The sequence below is a fragment of the Mastomys coucha genome, unplaced genomic scaffold, assembly GCF_008632895.1.
Source record: "Mastomys coucha isolate ucsf_1 unplaced genomic scaffold, UCSF_Mcou_1 pScaffold15, whole genome shotgun sequence".
Classification (NCBI taxonomy): domain Eukaryota; kingdom Metazoa; phylum Chordata; class Mammalia; order Rodentia; family Muridae; genus Mastomys; species Mastomys coucha.
Genome location: NW_022196897.1, coordinates 149,837,833 through 149,852,747, shown reverse-complemented (window position 1 = coordinate 149,852,747; position 14,915 = coordinate 149,837,833). Strand labels below are relative to the sequence as shown.

At 48.1% G+C, this 14,915-nt stretch overlaps 1 protein-coding gene across 2 annotated transcripts in view; it reads left to right on the top strand.

Annotated features, from left to right (window-relative positions):
- The window catches only part of Rims4 (regulating synaptic membrane exocytosis 4), a 66,673-nt gene that overhangs the window by 45,403 nt on the left and 6,355 nt on the right, over positions 1 to 14,915 (top strand). For both annotated transcript variants that reach the window (XM_031372691.1, XM_031372690.1), the window contains exons 3-5: positions 11,401 to 11,513; positions 11,751 to 11,852; positions 12,392 to 12,531. In XM_031372691.1, the coding sequence (XP_031228551.1) occupies positions 11,401 to 11,513; positions 11,751 to 11,852; positions 12,392 to 12,531 (355 nt within the window). The remainder of the gene's footprint in view (positions 1 to 11,400; positions 11,514 to 11,750; positions 11,853 to 12,391; positions 12,532 to 14,915) is intronic.

Sequence of the window (14,915 nt, the reverse complement as noted above, 5' to 3'; positions counted from 1 at the left end):
GCAGCCCTGGGCTGTGGGGTATGCTTCTTAGTGGCCGTGCAGCTTTTGGAGAATTACCTCCTCTCTGAGCCCAGTTTCTCCATTGTAGAAAAGGGGTAGATAGAGAGGGGTGTGCAGAGAGCAGTAATGGGGGTGAGTGGGTGTATGAGAAGCACCTAGAACAATGACCAGCACATGGCGAGCACGGATGGTGTTCACTGTTAACCCAGCCACTGTGAACAGTGGGATTTATTGTTTCGTGTCAACTGTCTCTTAGCAGATAGGGTGAGCCGTCCCAGATCCAAACCGGTCCAGAGAGCATGAGTGAGCGCCCAGCAGGTATTGGCTGTTAGTGGCCATTAAAAGTTTGGGGAGGCTGAGCCGATCTGAAGAAGGATCAAAGATCTGGAAGATACTGGTTCCAGCAGGGGGGCCAGAAAATAACCAGTCTATGACTACTTTCATATGCCATCTGCCGAGTCTGAGAGGAGAGAGGTGGAGGGGCTTTGTGTCCTTATGGGCAGCCTACTTGGTCACCCCAGAATTAACAGCCTCTGGAGACCTAGAAGGGGTTCGATCTTGCCAGAGGCCAGCCAGGTGCTGCCAGCTTACCCCGCCCCTGGATGAAGAGGGGACAGGGGACGATTCAGCCATGGCCATCTTCTGTTCCTTAGGTATTTGGAGAGCTGGTTAGACCCAGCTGCCAGGCTCTGAAACAGGAAGGGGTGTGAGTGCCCTCCCCTCCTCCCACCCCTTGGGCTCTTGCCAGTCCCGCAGATGCTCACAGAGAGCCAGCCTCACTTGAGGAGCTGTTGTCCCTGGCACTGCTAGGGTGGGCCACTGAGCACCAGCTACCAGGCATATAAAGGCAAAGGAGCCGCCCACATGGGTTTCCATGTGAACACGCATGATTAGGCATCTGTAGTGATTAGACATCTGTAGTATGCCAGGCAGCTGGGCTGGCCACCATGGAAATCATGTCTCCTGAGAGCTTCCACCATAAGGCACTGGCCGGTCAACCAGAAACAGATACAAAAGGCAGGGATGGAGGTAGTGGCCAAGCTGTGAGCCCAGCTGGGTCTCCAGATACAGACATACTAACAGCTTAGACCTCTGATGGTGTGTATGCTGTGGGCTGCAGGTGACAAAATCCCATTGGACAGTAGATTCATCCCTTGCTATTCAAAGTATGAACTGCAGTCCATCATCATCATCATCTGTAGCCCGCGCGGTCGTCTCGCCAGCAAGAAGACATGTGGACACACTAGGTTCCTTCTGCAGCAACCAACGTTTTATTGTCTCCATCCATAGGGAAAAAGGGGTCGAGCCCAAAATCCGCACTGCTTATATATACCACAGTGCGGCGTATCTGCCCACTGCGTGGCGTGTCTGCTCACGATTGGCTGTTCGCTCATTACCCTACGTAATGCCCCGGGATGGGCCGTGACATGGCGTCCTTTTCACTCCACGCACATGCGCAAACAGTTCTCTACGCACATGCGCAAACAGTTGTTTACTTGACAGCGGAAGTAGGCGCCATCTTGCCATGGCGAATGCCTGTCCAGCTTCACGGCTCCCCACAATCATCATCATCATCATCATTATCTTCATCATCATCATCATCATCATCATCATCATCATCATCATCATCATCAGCAGCAGCAGCAGCAGCAGCAGCAGCAGCAGCAGCAGCAGCATACCCTAAGTGCCTGTTAGAAACACATAACCTCTGGCCCTGTCCACACCTACTGAGTCAGAATCCATGACACCGAGATCCCCAGCTGGTCAAGGCACCCTGGCTTAATGGCCTTAGCAGCCATGTGAACGCTGTTGAGAGCTTTGTGCAGACACTGTGCCAAGGGCTTTGACCTGTACTGACTCATTTAATCCCCCACAACAGCAGGACGGTGGGATGAATGCTAATAGCCCCACTTGCAGATGAGAAAATGCCAGGGAGTAGCTTGCCCAAGGTGACAGGGCTAGGCAGCAGCCGAGCTGGGATTCAGGTCCAGCCGTCTGCCCAAATACACTCACCCCCTTCTCATTAAATTGTTGCATGCATGAATATTCCTGGAGGCAGATGATTCTGGTGGATTGGGAGACCGGCAAGGCCACCACAGACACAAAGTCCCTCCATCTTCCTCCTCTACAGCCCATGTGTTCTCTTCTGGAGCTTGGGAAGAGCATCCTGTTCTGGGACCTCTTTCTGCCACGTCCCAAATTGGAGATTTGTTTGTTGAAGATGGAGGGGCTAGAGTCAGAGTAGGGTCATCTCACTCAGACAAAGGGCACAGGCTAGAGGTCAAGCCCTAGAAAGGGCCCTGAGTATAGTACACACACACACATACACACACACACACACACACACACCTATACCACATACACAATCTATACACACATAACCTAGATGCATATACCTATAATACACACACACACACACACACACACACCTATACCACATACACACACCTATACACACATAACCTAGATGCATATACCTATAACACACACACACACACCTATACCACATATACACACCTATACACACATAACCTAGATGCATATACCTATAACACACACACACACACACACACACACACACACACACCCCACACACACACTCCTGTCTCCGGTCCTAAGATACTTCCTGCTTGACTGTCTACCTCAGTTTGGGTTTTCTCAGAACCAATTGTCTCAGACCTCAATTTGAAGGAGCTTACTTGGGAAAGAATTCTGGAAAACAGTGTGAAAGACTGGGCAAGGGAGAAGTTCAGTGTGTATGCTGTGTGGTTCCGGCTTCCTCCATGGCAGCTCAGTCCTGAAGGGGAGCCTGGTAGCCAGTGTGGAGCACTTCTCAGCAGGTAACTACTGTGACTACATCTGGTCGAGGGACTAGAGAAATTCTTTAGGGTTCAGGAAACGTGGGCAGAGGTATACAGGGATGGCCTTGGGAGTGACAGGTAGCTCAGCAGAGCTTACCCCGCTGAGTACACAGGACCTCTAACCTTCCAGCTACTCCAGCAGAGACCCTCTGGACTGATCCCTCTTCCCTAATCTGCAGTGATGTGGCCATTTTAATTTTCTCTTGAAGTGACCATTTCTCCCATTCCCGTCCATGGGGGGGACGAAGGGGTAAAGGGGGGCTTAGCTGAGGTACCCATTGCTCTTGCCTGGACTCCTGCAAGTGTCATTTTTGGTCCAGACTCTCTAGTCTGTCATTCTGTACTTCCTTCTGCTGATCTCTCCCAGCCTCTCTCAGTCTACCTCCCCGAGCCTTCCAGCCTTAGGTCTTGCCTCATGTCTCAGCATCCATGGCTCCTCTACTCCTATCCGTATTCCTCTGCACCCCCTGACTCATTTGCCCCCAAATCTTAGTGAAGAACTAGAATGTTGCTTCAGCTCATTTGCTGATGCCAGTTAATTGGTAGTGACTCCCACGAGTGCTGTGTCGAGGAGGATTGTGGAGCCAAATTCAGGCCCAGTTGGGAGTGCTGCAGTTGATTAATAATGTCTGCTCTGGGCATAGGCAGGGGAAATGGAGTGGCTCACAAGTCTACCATTTCTCTGGCTAGATGGGCAGCTTGCACACCCCTGGCCTCTCCAGCCACAGCACTCTCTACTGTTTACTATAATTGTTGCCCATGTATCTGTCTGCCCCACTAGACACTGAGTTCAGTGCCTAGCTGGTCCACAGTTGGTGTTCTCAGATTTTGATGACTAGGTATGTAGGACAGAAGCGGCTGCACATTCCACTCCTTTCTGTCCTGCCTGTCTCTTTCATCTCATAAAAGCCAGGGATGTAGCATTCCCTCAACTAGTAACTCCCAGAGCTGCCTTCCAGTACCAGCTACTTCTCTCTGTCTGTTGTCCTGAATTGTCTGGGTCACTCTGCCCACAGCCAGGCAAAGTAGCTTGTGAGCGCATGCAAGGTCATTGCAACCCAGGCTCAGGGTTGCCTGATCACAAAAGGCCCAGGAGATCAACAGATAGCAAGAATGCCCTCCCTGCCCTCCTCCCTGTGCTGCTTGACAGAGTCCTTGTGACTAGTAGACAGTGTGGCCGTGAGCTAAAGAGGAAGGGGTTTGGTTTTTCCAGTTCTATAAGTACCAGGCTTTGCCGAACATTTGATTGTGGCAGGCTCAACCCTCAGGTATTTATCTCATTTAATACTCAGAGGTATTTTTTCCTGTTTTGCTAGAAAGAAAATCAAGACCCAGAAAGGTGAACCATGGATCTCCATACCTAGTGAGCAGTGGAGACAGGGGGTGAACCCAGGCCTGCCTGACCTCAGAGTTTGAACTATAGACCCCCATGCTCTACCCTGGGGACATGGGGACGTTAGCCTTTCCTGCCTGAGGCCTCCACATCCGTGGGTACAGACAACCATGGAAAAAATATTTGGATGAAAAATGGTGTCTGTGCTGAAGATGTATGACTTGCTTATGTGTCTTCTTGTCATTTCCTCCCAAACTAGATAGTTAGATTGGGCATTTGCATAGAATTTACATAGTGTTAGGCACTATTAGCAATCTAGACATGATTGAAAGTCTACAGGAGAATGCTCATAGCTTATATGCAAATACATCATTTTATTTAAGAGAGTTGAGCACACACGAGGTCTGATATCCAGGAGAAATCTGGGAATTAATACCCTGGGCTTGACGGGGGGCCAGCTGTGCCTTCTAATGGTTAAGAAGTTGGAGTGGAGCCAGACAACTGAGGTTCGAGTCCCAGGTCAGCCACTTTGTAGCCAAGTGGTCTTGGTTGGATTACTGTTACCCTGTGTCTCGCTTTACCCTTCTTTAAAACAGCCATTGATTACATTTTATGAAGGCGTTGGATTAAAGGATTTAACATTAGTCAGTTAATATTATCAGGCTAGGCTCATGACAAGCTATTGATAAATGAAAAGCATATCCTTGGTTCCGTGTAGGAGCCCCATTCTCAGGGACGGGCAGGCTTGGAAAAGTCTTGACTAGAGAGTTGACGCCTGGATCATGTGATTTGGTGTCTCATAGCTAGCCCAGGGTCAGTCCTGCTACAGTGTTGGTTTTGAAGAACTGGAATTTGTTCCAACATAATTGAAGTATGGGGAACAATGTGAGCTTCACATGGATTCCGTATGTGCTCACTCAGGTGGGGTTTTGTCCATGAGCAATGGAGAGTGAACCCAGAAAGCCATTGTCACCAAGGAATTCACACATTCCGGATAACTGAGGCCACCTCAGTTATCTGGGTATTAGGATCAGCACTGGCACAATTCCCCTACCTGGTTTCAGCCAGCTCTCTCTACTGGCTAACCAATCACAGAAGGCAATCCTTTCCAGGTAGCGAGCAAGGTAATGTACCGTATTTACTGTAATAGTTCAGCCCTTCTTGACCATTTAAAGTGTGTTAAACTCTATACCATATTTACTAGGCTCCTTCTCTTCCCACATACACCTTTCTGTGTGACTCTGTTCCGTTTTCTACATAACCTGTGATCCTTACTGCAGGATTTCTTTGCTCTTCAGTCATTTGCCTTATAGCAGGATTGCCGTGCTGTAGGTGAGACAGGAAGCTGTGAGGAGGTGACTGGGTGGATGGCCACGCATGGAGTGAGCAGGGGCCATGAGTGAACGAGCAAGAGAATGGACTTCCAGAACCCTTTAGAACCACGGCCTGTAATTGCCACGAGGCCGCACAGCCTTTTAATCTTTGATGCCATTAAGTCGGGTGATCCAACTGGAAAAGAGAACAGAACCAAACCTGTAAATTACCCAATTACTTCTTTAACCACCAAGAACACGGGGTCCAAGCTGAGCCTGAAGGTTAATAATAAAAGACAAATGGATTGCCTTCCACAAACAAAACTAATAGAATTTGAGTTGCAGGAAATCTCATTTCACCATTAAAACAAAATAAAGGGCTGGTGCAACACTGGGTAAAACCCTGTTTCAAGGCTCTGCCTCTGCCTGTGTGGCTCCTGCACCTTCCCCCACTCCCAGGGCCTGTGCTTGGACCCAGGCACCTGGATGCTGCTCTGCCAGGCTGGGCAGCAGGGGCTGGCAGCCATGACGTCCTTACTATGATGGATTTGGGAGCATCTCTGTATGGACTGCGCTATCCTAGCCCTGACCCCCCGGCAATTCAGCAGGACAGGCACTCTTCATTCTCACTTGACGTGAGGAAATTGTAGCCCAGAGAGGTGAAAAACCCCAGGGGCTGGAAATATAGCTTAGTGCGTGAAGTCGCTTGCAGCCAAGCCTGACAACCTGAGATGGGTTCCCGGGGCCTGTGCTGCAGATCTCGATGACTGTCCTTTACTCCAATGGCTTGGGAGTTTGGCAGGGAACATTTACTGAGCTCCTGTTGTATACAAGGACCATTCTATGCAATAGCATGTGCATTACGCCTTCCAGTCAGCAGGCTCTCTCATGCCCCTTTGCCAACAGATCCTGCACAGAGCCTGGAAACATTTACAGCCAATGTGGCACAGGGACACTATGCACAAGGCAGAGTGATCTTGTTAAGATTACCAACCGAAGTGTAGAGATTTGCTGGGAGTCACACCATAAGCAGGCGGGCCAGGGAGGCATACATTTGATTGATTAGTCAGCCCCCCCCCCCGCTCTCCCCCCCGTCCCCCACATCCCAAGGTGGAAGGTGGAACATGGCCGCTTGCAGAGTTGCCCCTCTGGCTAGCGGAGGCCAGGCACACTGTGCCTCTTGCCCCATGGATGCTGTTTCTGCTAGCTCTGGGTGGCAGCTTGGTGCCTTGGCAGCCAGTGAGGCACCCTGGGATGGGAAATCAGGCAGCCGCCCAGATATTAGAAACAATTACCGCTAATTACCAGGCCTGCCAATTCCCCATTGTCTGCCTGCACTCCACCAGGAATCAAGGAGCAGGCGATGAGGATGTTAGAGGAAACTTTCAATTTTGGCTTACAAAAGGCCCTGTGCTGCTTGAGATCTGGGCTCCTTCCTTGCCTTGGAATCCACAAGGCTGCACTACCTCTCTGTCTCGGTTTTAGAGCCCACATACTCCTTTTACAATAGATCTTGGCTCCTTCAGAGTGCTGGGAAGGTAGGATGGAGAGACCCAGGGTCACAGAGCAAAGCTCACATCTCAGCTGTGGCTCTAGTGTCATTCTCAGGCACCTGTTTTGTAAGACATGGCCAACATACACTTTAGTCTCCAAACATTTAAGTGAGTGTTTTATTTTGTTTTGTTTGTACTTTTTTTAAAAAAAGATTTATTTATTTATTTTATGTCTATGAGTACACTGTAGATATCATGGTTGTGAGCCATCATGTAGTTGCTGGGAATTGAATTTAGGACCTCTGCTTGCCCCAGTCAGCCCCGCTCAATCCGGCCCAAAGATTTATATATTATTATAAATAAGTACACTGTAGCTGTCTTCAGACATACCTGAAGAGGGTGTCAGATCTCATGGAAGGTTGTGAGCCACCATGTGGTTCCTGGGATTTGAACTCAGGACCTTCAGAAGAGCAGTCAGGACCTTCAGAAGAGCAGTCAGTGCTCTTAACTGCTGAGCCATCTCTCCAGCCCTTGTTTGTACTTTCTTTACTTAAAAACGTATATACATATATACTTCTGATGAATGAAGATAATAGCTCCAGGAATTTACCTGCCTGGCTCCAGTGCCAGGCTGTCTCTCTTTCTGAAGCTGACCAAAGACTCAGATAGAATAGGAGACTAGCCCAGAAATCAACACTGGGAGCAAGAAGAAATCTGATAGGAAAGGGGGGTGGCTAATAAAAGGTAGGGGTCAGGCCTAGGGGCCCTTCTCCCCACAGGCAGCCAAAGCTTGAGGATACTGTGGAAGATCAAGACACCCCAGCTGCAGGCCACTCCCCGTTGTCGTCAGTTGGATGCTGTCTTTGGGGTGAGATGGAAGGGGTTAACCCTGAGTGCTTTCCTTCCTACCCTGCATATAAGGCATAAAACATTGCCATAGCCAGAAGAGAGACCCTCAGACTGTGTGGCTCATGTGAGAGAGGGCAGCTGAGAGTGCAGAGATGCATGCTGGGAGGACAAGTTAGCCAGACACTACCTGCATGGCTTGAGAAGTTACTAATTTCCAGCTCATCTATCAGATGGGCCCATGACTAATACGGACCAAGGACTTTAAGGCTCAAATGAAATTATACCTGTAGCAAATGCTCTTAGACCTATGGCGGCCCATGGTAAGGGTTGTTCATTTGCTCTGAGTCAAACCCTCATTTTCTGGTTTGTTTAGGGTTAGTCTCACATGGTTCAGCAATTTCCAAAAGGTTATATCTATGCCCTAGACGTACAGTACATGTAGAGAGAATTCATGGAAATGGCTAAAACAGCCAAACTACATCTGCCCTTGGTATCCGTGACTTGCATCTGTGAACTGAACCAGCTTCTACTGAAAACGATTTGAAAAAGCATCACAGCCGGGCGGTGGTGGCACACACCTTTAATCCCAGCACTTGGGAGGCAGAGGCAGGCAGATTTCTGAGTTCGAGGCCAGCCTGGTCTACAGAGTGAGTTCCAGGACAGCCAAGGCTACACAGAACGTGCCACATGCCTATCGCTGCAATGAGAAGACACACAGAATGGTGCACAAATGTGCATTGCAGTAGCACCTGCCTTTCCTTGGAGCCCCCATACCCATGTTCCCAGTGTGTGAGCATCGTTTGGCTTGTTCATGTTGTTCATGTTGTCTCGGCAGCCATCATCTCTGTGTGTCATTATTCCTAAACAACAGAGCATGACAACCATTATCGTGTGCAATGGCGACATGTGTCATATCAATCTATACATGAGGGGACATGCGTAGGTCCATGCAGACACTATCTGTCCATCCATCTTATAGGAAGGGCTTGAGCAGCCCTGCATTGTGTCATCACTAGGGCTTCTGGAACTGAATAAACCCATCACGGGTACCAAAGGACAACTGGTTTAATTAGGGAGAGAAAGCACAGATGCTGAACCCACGTTTTAGTTTACAGCATCCCACACCTTCCAACATTCTCTTTCCATAGCATTTACCACCTTCTTTCATGGTTTATAATTGGTAGTATTTTTAGATATGTTTGTTTTTTTACTTATGTGTATTCATGTTTTGTCTGGACAAATATATGTGTACTGTGTGTGTGTGTGTGTGTGAGCGCGCGCGCGCGCGTGCATGCACCTGGTGCCCACAAAGGCCAGAAGAGGACACCAGATCCTCAGAAACTGGAGTTACAGACAGTTGTAAGCCACCACGTGGTGCTAGGAATCAACCCTGAGTCCTTGCATGAGCAGCCGACACTCTTTACCATTGAACTATCTCCAGCTCACTGATACTATTTCTTGTTGCGTCCCTATGAGGACAAAACTCAATGTCTGCCTTGTTCCCTGATGTGGCCTGTGCTCAGAACAGTGCCAGGAATGTGCTACCAACCACTTGGCACCAGGGTGAATCATGCCGGCTGGCTGAGATGCCTGTGTCTCTGCAGGGTTATCAGTGCGGCGGTGCCATTCCTGCTGGCTGTTAACACTGCCACCGAGGCCATCGAGGAGAGCCGTGACCCTCGAGGAGAGCCGTGCGGTCCATAGGCATCATCCGTCATCCAACTTCTGACCGTGGTTGCCTGCTCCTTAGTCATTGTTCCTCTGGTCTCAGCCACCTTCCTTTACCAGATTGTCACCTCCATGGGTCTTTTTCTCAAGTGTACATGCAACTTTAGTATCTGGGGTGTGGCGGGACATTCGGGGGCCTCAGAGACTGCCCCAGGGCTTCTTGAGAAGACACTCAGGCAGCTACAGAGCATTGCACCCTTCCTTGGCTCCGCCTTCTAAGGAGGGCAGTGCAAACCCTGCTATTTTCCCATGCCCGGAGCCTATCTGGAGTTTTCTGTGGTCCTTAAGCATCCCAGCTCACTTGGGAACCATAGATCTCAGCTTACTCAATCCTTACCAAACTCCCTCGGCTCTCCAGGCAGGGCTTTGTATTGTTTTCTGGTCAGGACTATCGCAGGTTTTGTTTGCTTGTTTGTTTGTTTGTTACTATTTTTCTAACTCTGTTTCCTAGATTTGCAACTTAAAAGTCATGAGGCTGAGTCTCAGTCTGTGCATCCTACTAGGCCACCCTTCTTCTAAAGTGACCCTGCTACTAGGAGTAGAGGACCTAAGGGACAGTAGGAAACCTGTGGTAATGGACGAGGTGCCCTGTGCCTGCTGTGGCCCTGCCCATTGCTTACGCAGGAAGGAAAGCTGTTATCAGGGCTGGAGGGAAGCCCTGAGCAGCCCTGACCCAGGAGGCAGTAGAATCTGCAGGCTCTTTGTGAGGGCATCCACCACTGGTCTAGCCCTATGGGGCTCTCCTTTTAACTATCAGAGTTGCTGAGTGACCTGGCTCAGCTCAGGCATCTGATCCTGGTTCCATCATCGATGCCCAAGAATTGGGGTTGCCCTTCTTAGAGGTGGAAGAGGGAAGGTTAGAGGTAAAGCAGAAGGAAACTAGCTAAAACTGGTTTAACCAAAGTAATAATAGCAAATGTTGACTTATCTGTTCAGAAAGAGATAAGTACATTAGGCAAAGCTTGATCCAGAAGCCTCCATCACACGGCAGTCTGATAATGGCTTCATCGCTGAACTCTCCACACCAAACACTCCAGTTCCATGTCCCGAGCCAAGTCTGATGGGAAAGGGGAGCTTTGTGCCTTCCACAGATCATGAAAGCCACCACAACTTCCATGTCAAATTCTTATTAACTAAACAAGCCACTCGCCTGCCCTGGAGTCCTGGCCAAGGAAACTGGGTGCCCTGAGAGGCGGCTCTCCCTGCTACAATCACATGCTTTGGAGAAGTGGGGCTCTCTAAGGGAGACTGGAGGTTTCATTACCAAATGAAGGAGAAAGTGGATATCAGGAAGCCATACGGCTGCAGTGCTGTTGGCGTCTGAGGCTGCCGTGTAGGGCATCGGTTGTCTCGGCCTTGTCTTGAGTGGGCCTCCCATTAAACTGCTGATTCTGGTCCAGGAACTGAGCGGAGGTATCTCATGAGATATGATTCTAACCAGCTCCAGATGTATCCGATGCTGCCGATCCCTGGATCATACTTGGGAGTATCAAGGCATTATTAAACCTTTTGCATCAGCACCTGCCAAAACTATCTCCCATGTTCTCTGCAGTCACCCTGGCTGGTTAAGGCAGCATGTGTGGCATATAGGTCAGTGGTGGATGGGCATGAAGACCACCACAGAGGCTGGGCATGGTGGCACACACTTTTAATCCCAGCGCCTGGGAGGCAGAGGCAGGCAGATCTCTGAGTTAAAGGCCAGCCTGGGTGTCTATAGAGTGAGTTCTGGGTCATCTAGGGCTACACAGAGAAACCCTGTCTTGAACAACCAAACCAAACATACAAACAAAAACATCATTACATCCTTTTTTTTTTTCTTGCAGCCTTAACTATGGAGGAGTCTGTCTAGCTTCAGATGCCCAGTTCAGTGATTTCCTGGGGAGCATGGGGCCAGCACAGTTTGTGGGCCGCCAGACCCTGGCTACCACACCCATGGGTAAGTACTTGAAGCCCTGTGCCCTCCCTCCCTACCCTCGCTTGTTGGCGTCATGTTCTAAGCACCTGGCTTGGAGCCTGAGTCCCATGGTCCAGCCCTCCACAGTGCCTGCCCCTCAAGTGTCCAAGGTGCAGTTATGGGACATAGCATGCTCTTGTTTGGGCTGGGAGTGGAGGCTCAGGGACAGCAAGGCCCTGCTGGAGCATCTAAGCCACTTTCTAGCATTCTCTCTCACAGGGGATGTGGAGATTGGCCTGCAGGAGCGGAATGGTCAGCTGGAGGTGGACATCATCCAGGCCCGGGGACTGACTGCCAAGCCAGGCTCGAAGACACTGCCAGGTGTGGGGACGTCTGAGAGAGAAATCTGGTGTGGCCCAGTGGACTGAAATGCTTGCAGGGAGAGAGAGAGAAAGAGAATGAGAGAGAGAGAGAGAGAGAGAGAGAGAGAGAGAGAGAGAGAGAGAGAGAGAGAGAGAGAGAGAAAGAGAGAGAGAGATTTTGTTTATCATTATACCCTGCTACCTAGTAGAGTACTTGGCACACAGCAGGGACCAGAGAGTATTTGTGAAGAGGTTGGCAAATGAATGTGTAGGGTGGTATGGTGGGCAAGCCGTGGACTGAGGGAAGAAGCAGTGAGCAAAGGAAGGAAAGACAGTAAAAACTAAAAGAGACTCACTCGGCCGAGACCTCACGTGGCACCCACTCAGACATGGCTACACATGCTGGCCACCCTACACCCATTTGCCCCGTAGCCCTTCCCCATACTCCTGGGGATTCTCTGGCCCTCAGAAGTAGGTGATTAACCTTTCTCTGTTACACCTAATGCCCACACTTTGAAGGAGCAGCCTAAAACCCTGCCTTCTGCCCTCTGTTCCTAGCTGCCTATATCAAGGCCTATCTGCTGGAGAATGGCATCTGCATCGCCAAGAAGAAAACCAAAGTGGCCCGCAAGTCACTGGACCCGTTGTACAACCAGGTGCTTCTGTTTCCTGAGAGTCCCCAGGGCAAAGTCCTGCAGGTAAGGGATTCCTGTGTGTGTATGTGCATGTGTGTGTGGAGGGGTGTTCACTGGGGGCAGGGGCTCTCCAGGGCCTTACCCAGGAGAATTGAGGCACTGTAGCTGACTCCCACCTGTAACTTCTTGTGTCACCATGGGTTTGGTCCCTTTTGAGTCTTGGCTCTTTCATCCCTGGAACACATGGGAGAGGAGATGAACTAACTTCCCAAATTTGTCCCTTGACCCCTTTACGGATGCCATCTGGAGCACACTCCATGCATGCAAGCACACATTTGTGCACATGCACACATACAAACTAACTCACTCTAGCCTCTCCAGGAGGCTGGAGAGATGTCTCAGCCCACCATCATAGAACAGGGCAGAATTAAAAGATGAGGTACAGGGCAGCCAGTGAGGAGCCTGCCGCCCCAGACTCAGATCCACAGGCCAGCTCCAAGAGGATGCTGACCAGGAGACAGGAAAGGGCTACCGAGAAAGATTGGTCGGAACAGGAATGCCAGCTAACAGTGTGCTGTAATCTCCACTTTACAAAAATGTTTTGTGTGGGATTCCAAGGTCCTCTGAGGGGGTAGCAGGGAGAGGGGTCATGTGGCAAATGTGGGGACATCCTTCAAGGTCTACGTTTAAAGATGGGCCATGTGGAAGAAGGAACAGAGAGAGAAAGAGAGAGCAAGCCAAAGTGCGGGATGGCAGTAATGGGGACACCAGAGCCAGGAAAACATGGTTGGATTTGAGTGGTTTTTATTATATTTTATTGATTATATTATGTGAGTTGGGGGTACATGGGCCATGGTGTTCATGTGGAGGTCAAATGACATCTTGTGGGTGTCTGCTCTTTTCTCCCACTATGTGGGTTCCAGCATTGAACTTAGGTCATCAAGTGTGGCAGCAGGTATCTTTACCTGTCACTGAGCCATTTTACTGGACCCTCTAGCATGTTCTTTTTTTTTCTTATGATGGGAAAAGATATATAATTTCATGTTATCTGAATTTGTTAACATTTAAAAACATACTTTAAGTAATTAGAATTACATCACATTCTTCTTTCCCTTTTGTACCCCAACTCCTCCAAGAGAACCCTCTTCAATACCTGCAATACCTTTTTTAAAATTTTGTCATATTCTTTAAAATTTATAAAATACTGTAACAATAAAAATGAGTAGTATAAAAGTTGTTTGATATAAAACAATCAAACAGTCTTATGTAGATGCTTGTCTGCAGCAATACTGAAAATACATACATTTTTCTCAATATAAATTTTAAATAACTCCAAACATATTAGCTGTATATTTTAAAATAATATATCACTACTAGTTTTTTTTAATGAACATAAATAGATAAAGTCTTTTTGTTTGTTTGTTTGTTTTGTTTTTAGTAGAGTTTAAAATATTGGCTCTTACTGTGGTAAAAGCCTAAAATAAGAACAATTCTTAGACGTTGGAGTTCATTGTAATAAGACTGTACTTCACTGCCCCTCACATCACCAAAGGATTTTACCTCCCTAGTAGCTAAGCTAAGAGCTGACAGTTCTACTGAGCCAAGGAGTGAATTGTGGGCACGATTTTTGGATACAGATTTCCTGCTATGGTCAAAGCTATTTGACTGGAGTGATTGTCTTCATTCTCAGCCCACAGAGAACAGGTTACATTCATTTAAGAAATGGTGTGTATATAAAGATGGTCTATCTGAAATGGTGTGTGAATTAAGATGGTCTATCCTTAAGTCATTCACCAACTGTTTCAATGAACAATGGTTCTGCTTGGAGGGTGGCACAGACATTAGGTGAGGGTAAGAATCTGGTTCATTGACTGTGATGATTTTGAAAAGCATTCATCTCAGAGAAAGAGTAACTTATAAAGTCCTCTTCTTCAAAATAGATACAACAGTTACAAACATCAAGCAAAGCATTCAGTCTTTCTTTGTTGTTCTCTTATAAGCCACCTCCCAAGTTAATTGTTTATGTTTCTTTTGACTGTATAAATACTTTTGAAATATGTAAGCTTTTCTGAAAACCATAGTATAGTGTAAAAACATCAAATAAACAATTCTACTAATAGAGAGGCTGAGATAGGAAAAGCATGGTTTCAAGACCGTTATGTGATACCCAGCAAGACAGTCATATACAAACAAGTAGAAAGTGTATATGGATTGTACAATGTTGGACCTATTTCTCCAATTACCAAATTAGAGAGACCACCAGATGATAGCCAACAAATTTTCAATTCCTCATACTTTTGAATTTGAATTGATTAGGATAAGTTGGTAATATTAATTTTCATATTGAGAGATATTAAGAAAAAGTAATTGTTACTTCCAGTTGTTTTTGTTGTAAGAGGTAGAATTAGGTTTGTGTGGGTTTGTTGAAAGATTACTTTCTTGCTTCT